Source organism: Toxorhynchites rutilus, chromosome 3 (genome assembly GCF_029784135.1).
Source record: "Toxorhynchites rutilus septentrionalis strain SRP chromosome 3, ASM2978413v1, whole genome shotgun sequence".
Classification (NCBI taxonomy): domain Eukaryota; kingdom Metazoa; phylum Arthropoda; class Insecta; order Diptera; family Culicidae; genus Toxorhynchites; species Toxorhynchites rutilus.
In genome coordinates, this window is record NC_073746.1 from 80,982,126 (window position 1) to 80,990,446 (window position 8,321).

The 8,321-nt window shown below is 36.3% G+C and overlaps 1 protein-coding gene across 2 annotated transcripts; it reads left to right on the forward strand.

The window, feature by feature from the left end:
• Window positions 1-2,231: 2,231 nt before the first annotated feature.
• Window positions 2,232-5,706, forward strand: LOC129779007 (cardioactive peptide). 2 transcript variants are annotated; one of them, XM_055786239.1, is made up of 3 exons: window positions 2,232-2,368; window positions 4,839-4,976; window positions 5,053-5,706. In XM_055786239.1, the coding sequence occupies exons 2-3, from the start codon at window positions 4,887-4,889 to the stop codon at window positions 5,419-5,421; spliced, it is 459 nt and encodes a 152-aa protein (XP_055642214.1). In that variant the 5' UTR covers window positions 2,232-2,368; window positions 4,839-4,886; the 3' UTR covers window positions 5,422-5,706. The 2 variants fall into 2 exon arrangements, with proteins under 2 accessions (XP_055642214.1, XP_055642213.1); XM_055786238.1 differs by lacking the exon at window positions 2,232-2,368 and adding an exon at window positions 4,287-4,390.
• The last annotated feature ends 2,615 nt before the right edge of the window (window positions 5,707-8,321 follow it).

Sequence of the window (8,321 nt, forward strand, 5' to 3'; positions counted from 1 at the left end):
CAAATAACTTAGCACAATAGAAAATTTTGTTTTTTTTTGAGTCTGTACTCATTTCACTTCGGCATCTTCTGTCGTGATACGCATCTTCCAACGACTAATCACCATCCTTTTGTCATCATCACTCGGTTATAAACACTGGTGGAGTGAACAAACCATACCCAACAACCAAACAAACCGGCCTTTTTCAGGGCCACCAAACCATGTTCAAAGAGTTTAACTATATAATTCTTCAATCATATCCAAAATCAACGAACAACAGATAGCCTAACGAAATCCAACGTCAACTATGCGGTCGTGTCTCGAACACAACCCTCCTGTGACTTTTTTGAATAGAACCCGAATTTTGATAGAATACAACAATTGATGTTTTTATTTGGAATAAATGGGAGTGCGGGTGAAATCGACACCTTTAAAGAAGAGAATGAAAACTTGTAAACAATCATTTCAAAGTATTTAGTGGCTACCTATATACTATGTGGACACTGTGGAGGGGAGAAGGGGGATAGTTGCAAATTGTATGTAATTGGATTGCTCAGATTTTGAATGATAAAATAGCAAACAAATTTATGTATTTCAACTGCAAGAAAAAGTTATTCATTGATGGCTTATTGATCCCCACAACTCTCACTGCTGATGCAGTGTAATGTTTGCGAGCCATTCGTTTCGGATTCCGGACTAGAAATCTCAGCCAACAATTATGTTTTTTATAATGAAATGATGTTTCACGTATTTTTTATCTGGAAAACTCAAAAGCCAGACTGTTCTCAAGATCAAACAGGTGATGGATAAATTCCTGTGCCTGGTCAGGTGTACACATGAGAGTTTTGTTCTCAGCTAAGGTGCCATTAACGAACCATGAGCTCTGTCAGGTTTTTTTTTGTTGACATGTCCGGTTCAACGTTGGTTTTGGCTGTTTTATCAGTTTGTATCATTCTCTCAGTCCTAGCCATCATTGTTTTGTTGAAATTTTAGAAAACTGGGTAAAAATGTCACTTCATTCTACGATATTATTGATTTTATATTGAGACAACTTTCTGATGAACCGCACCTCATCGAGAAAATGTCATAAATTATGTCACACCTTCTTACATTTGATGTACTAAAATAACTCTAACAATGTACGCTGAACCTTCAAGAACCCGAGATCAATACCTATTTTATTTTTTTGTATATTTCGAGTATCAATGGAGATTTATTCGCAATTCAATGAGAGCTTCGTTGAACCAAGGATGAAGAATATAGGAAAAAGTGTATAGGAAAAAGATGATCTAGTAGTGTGATGGATTAAAAATTACAAACGTCTGATATTAGAACAACTTCTAGGGGCATCCAACGCAGAATATTATTAAAACATCGTAGGTATTCTGAAATAGTTATCTACTAATTTATACGAAATGATTTTATAATATTTATCCCAATAAAAACTAATCTGTTATATCAACCATACTCCCGCTTGATAATTCTTGTATCGAAGCTTGGATGAAGTAGTGCTCGGATGTTGAGAAATGACGTAATGTGTTCAGCTGGGGGTAAAACTAATTGCCGCTCTTCACAAACATAAGTAAGTTGTTCAGTTTTCAGTTATATAATGAAAGCTGTTTTGTAATTTTATATCGAAGATTATTGTTCACCTTCGGAAACATTCTTCAACCATTATCGAATGACGTTTAACAATCACGAAACATAAGGAAATAATGTTTCACTTCACAGCTGTTGGGGGGTAAATTAGATTTTGCGGTTTTTGGCTATTTATAAATTCTTTCCAATATGTTCCAAGAAAATGGGAAAAAAATATATTTTCAATGGATTGCTGGAAAATGAACATGAATTGAATGGTGCTGAAGTACGAGTTTGAGGATACTATATTAACACATCCAAGGTTTCACCTATGAGATAATGATAATGACAATAAACCGCCATCGAACAAAACCGTGTCAAAAAATGCTGGAAGCATGCTAGGCCCGACGCAGCGTCCTCGCTAGTATCCATGTGCGGGGTGACATTTGTGGAAACTTCTCGTGACACAAGGCGTGTTCCAGATAGCTCAAACCAATGATGGCAGCCATCTGATCATTCCGTCAAAACCTGATGAGCAGTTGTTACTCAGCAACAACAAGAAAAAAAACAAGCGTAAGGTTGGGCGGGGGTGGTGATTGTAGGAAACTTATGCAAAAATCATGTGCATCTATATAACGGGGCTACTTCACATTGGGTCGATTATTTACAAGAAATGTTCGCGCGATGGGTGGTCCCCGTTTGCATCTTCGTTTGTAAGCTTTCATATAAAAGTGAATGCTGTCACGGGTTCAATCCACAGTTCCGTTCGTTCATCTGTTCAAGCACTCACACAGGAAACAACGGTTAAACGGTGTGTATATCCTTTTTTCCGGATTAGCAACAAGTGAGGGAGGAGTTGAACGAGTGGAAGAATTTTGTTCTCGATTGTTTTGGTTTTATGTTCCTGTTCGAAAAATTGGCGATTCAGTGCTAGTGAAAAAAAAATTAAATGGTGTTGCGGTTTTGTGTCGTCTATTAAGTACTAATGGGAAGAGTGTGGGGAGTTTCACTAAAATACTAAAGTAAATTATCATTATGTCATGTTGACATTGCAGAAACAAGAGATTGTTCTACAGTAGTGTATAACTGAAAGATACTGTCAGCGGAAAATATATTAGGTGTACAGGGCGAGCAAACTATACGTGATTGGGTTTGTTTTAAACTTAACGATTTGTATATTGTATGATGATGTATTTATAGAAAACGTAGGTATTGTTCATCAGCATTGATCGTGATGTTTTACCTTCCACGCATATCTCCAACATTAACGAGAAATGCCAGTTCCTCTATGGACATACAATTTCCCATATTTTAGAAAACAACGTTTCATGGTTGCTTTGTATTAAAAAAAAATCATTAAAGTCATGATTTTAATTGTTATGCTTTCTAACAAGTTTGGAGTAACAGTCAATGATTGATTTTTTGTGGTCTCTTTGATCGATGATGTTTGCAACAACAGTTTTTGAATAACATTCCCATTTCTTCATTGATACCAATACAGGAAATGTCTTTTTTGTGACTCTCATTTGGCAGAGTTTGAACATAACCTGCTATAAGTTTGTTAACAGTTCTCAATTTTATATCTGTTTATAATGAATTTCATGCCTACTCTGCTGGACATTGGTACATATATCTCAGTTTACAGTAAAACGTTATGGGTATAATGACATAATTAACTTTGCATACTTTGAATATTTAAAAACGAATCAGACTACCTTTTGAAAAGGGCCAAAGTTTTTTTTTACAATTTTTTACAAAACTTGTAACTCCAACACTATAGTACTTACAAAATTTTGGTCAAAGAATGAAATGTAGGAAATTTTTGAAATTTAAAAAAATATTTCAAAATTTGATTTGTTTTAGAAATTACACAAAAAAAATATTTTAAAAATTGAAATTCATTTTTCTCAAAAACATTTTTTTTAATTCTCAAAAAAATCTATGAATAGCCCTTATAATTTCCAACAAGTCATCCATACATCGGGGAATGACCACTTTTGCAGGGAAACAAGTTTTTCTAACAACAACTTATCCTAATTATGTTTGAAGTCAAGATATCGATATATCGTATTCGACAAAGTTTATATCTTATGAAAATATAAACATTTGTCGAAGACGTCGACTTTCTATCTTTTATAGTTTCTGGAATATATGGCATTTTTGTATGGAGAAGTTTCTGAAAAAATAATGCTTGACTCGTAACACTTTTGTGTGTAAATTACCGCGATTGACATATTCTGCAAACTTTTTTCTATTTAGCAACGCGTCAAGAATATGTTGTTTAAAGTTAAAAGTTCATATTTTAGTAAGATCTAAAACTTTGTCGACTTGATGAAAATTGTCAGGGCTACTTATATATTTTTATGTGAATTTCATAAAATACATTTTTGAGAATAATAATTTTTTTTAAACTATTTTTTTCAATGTTTTTTTAAATTATTTTTTTATTTTTTTCATGAAAATTGAAACAATACATTTCATTGAATATTTCAAGTATAGTACCCATAACGTTGCTTTGCCAACTCCAAAGACGAGGTGGCATGAAGTTCGTCTTATGTGTTATGCCATTTTTACAATGGATAAATACATTAAAGTATCTATCTTGAAAAAGAAAATGACAATTTGCATCTCGAAAAGTTCTATATCCCAAGTCTATTATTGAGAAGGATCGAAGGAGAAGGAAGATTTCAAAAACCATCTTACAACACTGTATTCACCTACTCCAACTAGTTTTTTCACCTTCCAAAATTGAAATCCCCACTTTGAGGCACTCATTCCCATCCAGGCGTTTAAGAGAAATAAAAAAAAATGTTGAAAAATGTTCTTGATTACAGTAGGTTGAGAGTATTGAAGTAAAAGTGATTAAATAAGTTCGTAATTATACATTAGATTGAAAGTTTTTCAACTTGAAGCAAACATGTCGAATGGAATAGAATTTCATCAACTTTCAATCATTAAAACGAGACCACCCAAATAGAACACCCTTGTTTTGCTTATAATCATAATACGTGCTGTTTCCTAAAACATGCAATTACACTTGACAAAACAGCGGGAGTGAAAATCCCACATCCGTACACTTCGATGATGGCAAGCAACTTGTTTCCCCCAAGATATATTGAGAAAATATAATTACTTTCATAGTACTGGCAGGGAAAGAAACACATCTCTACTAGTTACAGCCTTTCAAGTGCTCAGCGAAGGATTCCAATGCAATTACTCACGCGTAATACAATCCTCATAATAGTTTTAAAATGTGCATTTGTTTTGATATTCAATTGCAGCCTACCGCGTCTGCTCAGCTTCAATTTTATTCAGGCCATAAGAAAACAATGAACACAACCATCTCCCCAGCCCTTCTCGCCCTACTGGTGACCATACTATACATGGTCCATGTGATAGACGGTGGTCCCGTGGACAGGGTATGTACAATACGTGATTTTTCCCCAGACCAACTCAGGCTGACTCACCCGTTGTCGTTTTTTTTTCTGTATGCAGGAGCCACGTGCCTACAAACAGTACTCCAACGAACCCCCGGCGAAGCGACCGTTTTGCAACGCCTTCACCGGTTGCGGCAAGAAGCGATCCGTCGTGTCGGTAACGCCGGTATCGATGATGCACCGCCACGCCATCACATCGGAACAGAACCGTCCCAAGGTTACGGAAGGATACGACCCGAACGAGGACTCGCTGGCGAATCTGCTCGATCTGAACACGGAACCGGCCGTCGAGGATCTGATGAGACAGATCATGTCCGAGGCGAAGCTGTGGGAAGCCATCCAGGAAGCGAACCGGGAAATTTATCTGCAAAAGCAGGGTCAGAAATCGGCCGGAGACTCGTTTCCGGTTTCGTTCAGCACGCAGTGAATCATAATAATGGCACCACCGATTTGTTACAATTGTTTAAGTTTCTTCTACGCTACTGTTTACTAAAATATCTCTCTACGGACTATACAATACATTTGCATAAAGACTTCAGATAAAAGGGAAAACGATTGCTGTCCAGAAATAATCTCTTGCTCCAGTGAATTTTCAAGTCAACACAAATGAATATTTTGGTTACGTTTAAAATAAGTATTAACATTGTAAATACTTGAAGGCGGTCAGGCTTTCCACATTTATATCACGATTGTTAAAATAAAGAAAAATATTACGAACAGAAGAGATTTTTCGTTCTGAAGATTCCGAAAATCTGATGACATTACTTCATATCAGTTCTATGTTCTGAACGGGTCCCAATCGCGAGAGATTATAGTTTTGCGTCGATTATGTTTATTGGATTGAACTGATTCAGTTACATTATTTCATATGTAACAGGCGTATAAATATTAAAACTGATAAAAATGCACGAGTTGATTGTTCATAATGGTTTAAGATATTTTATTCAAAGTAATGGCCATTGGAAGCTGCACATTTTTCCTATAATTCAGATAATTTATGAATAACCCCTAAAAAGTCATCGAGTCATTCGCACATTTTCTTAACAATTGAAGTGAGAGTAAAACTCATCGATAAAACAAAGATAATGGAGCTAAGTCTGGTGAATCAGGCACATGCGTTAGATGAATCCAATTGAGCAGCTCAGCCGCTCCCTGGCTAGTCTTACTCGTTGTGAAGGGGTATTGTCATCGAGAAAAAATCGCTTTGTGTGACATTCTCTGATTTTCCTGCCGTGTTTTGCGGCTGAGCACAGTTCAATGCGATGAATTGTTCTCGGTACTGTTCACTATTAACAGTCTTCGCCTAATAATGTTGGCAATTCGACGTCTTATAACACGTTTGGTGGTGCATGAGACTTCTGATGTTTTGATTTGACAGATGTCAAGAAGTAAAACATTACAATCGATATGTTTTCTAAACTCTCACATCTCACAGCTGGTGTGTTGGAATTGAATCGTAGCTGGGTCGCAATAGATGTGCGCTACCGAGTTTATTTTCTTTCTTTAACTTTTGATCGAAAACATAGGTCTACAATTTACAGATTTGCTCTTGTCGATGCGCTGAACCTGAAAATGACTCCCTCCCTGTAATCTTGAATGATGTTTTCGGGTTTTGGATTAATTTGGATTAATTTTTATATGCTTTATATCCTTTTTTATTTGGAATGAGCTCATTGAACACACTAAAATCGATTCTTCCCTCTGGTTTCAGGTTTCTCTCGTATACGCTCATTAGTAACATCTGGTAGGTCTCTCTGTAGCATCCTGAATATTTTCAGGAAGGTCAATGTGAGGTTGTAGGAAATGCACTTTTGAATTCATTAAATTCTTGAATAGTTTTCAGAATCCGTACGACGATCTTTTTGTATACAGGATCTTCATTGTTGTTATTCATCTTCATCTGAGAAAATTATTTTGGTTTTTTTGAAAATAGAAATTTTCATGAAAAATTTCAAATCTGGCTCTGGCATACGATTTTATATTCTTAGGGTGCTCATACACTGTTTGACCGAAGCCAAATATTTGACTCTTTTTGACAGATAAATTTTGTCCAACGTGTACTGATCAAATATATTCTACACAAAACACGACAAGCAAATATTCAATTATTGGATGTCTAAAATATTTTTTCAGTCTGTTCTTCGAACCTGTCGGTATATGGTTAGGTTACCTTGAATATTTCAGTTGATTTTTTCCATGTTCGGTGTTTGATATTGTTTACTACTGTTGAAAATTGAAGAGTGGCAAACAAAATAGTGTTTGTACAAATATCAAATCAAACCTTATCTGTCAAAAAATATCTAATATTTGACCTCCGGGCAAACAGTGTACGGCCACCTTTAGTTTTAAGAGCAGGGATTGATAATGACTGATGGTGACTGATTGACGATTACTAATAAGTTTCAAATATATGGTACTTCTCAAAACACTACACATATACATATATTTGAATTATAATATAATTGTCTTCAAAAACAATGTTAGTGTAAGTTTGTTAACTTTGTTAATGTTTGTTAACTATGCGATGCGATGCGATGCGATGCGATGCGATGCGATGCGATGCGATGCGATGCGATGCGATGCGATGCGATGCGATGCGATGCGATGCGATGCGATGCGATGCGATGCGATGCGATGCGATGCGATGCGATGCGATGCGATGCGATGCGATGCGATGCGATGCGATGCGATGCGATGCGATGCGATGCGATGCGATGCGATGCGATGCGATGCGATGCGATGCGATGCGATGTTAGTGTAAGTTTGTTAACTTTGTTAATTTTTGTTAACTATGCGATGCGATGCGATGCGCCTACAAACGCGACGTGCGAGTTCCCTATATCCTCGGCCTTACATTACCAGGCGTTTGTTCAAATTCTTTACTTATATAGCAAGTATGTTGGATTCCATTGAATCCTAAAATTGTTTCATTCTGTCTATAATTCTATCAATACAAACAAATTATTACAAAACCAACGGTGGTCCCACGTCAACATTGCGGTTATATCATAGACATAACCTACCCATTTTTTCGAGATAACACTAGATCCCCCCTTTTGCCTTTTTGAGTCATTTGACATCAAAATGTAAAATCCCACACATAAAGATAGTCGATTGTGGACCTTGAGTTGTGAGCTCACGATCGTTCGCTTAGTAGCGGACTCGCATACAGTTAGGCTACGAAGACCCTAAATTCACGCTATTCCTGATTGCTCACCATATGGTTTATCAACATCTTGGAGTTTGTTGACTATAACTACTGTAGCTAGGAAAGACACCTTTCGTACCCGGATTAAAATTTTCACCAGAGAATCAACATTATCCGGA

Coding starts and splice junctions, on each gene's coding strand:
- LOC129779007 (XM_055786238.1), top strand. Junction 4,977..5,052: donor ACGGTGGTCCCGTGGACAGG/GTATGTACAATA, acceptor TTCTGTATGCAG/GAGCCACGTGCCTACAAACA.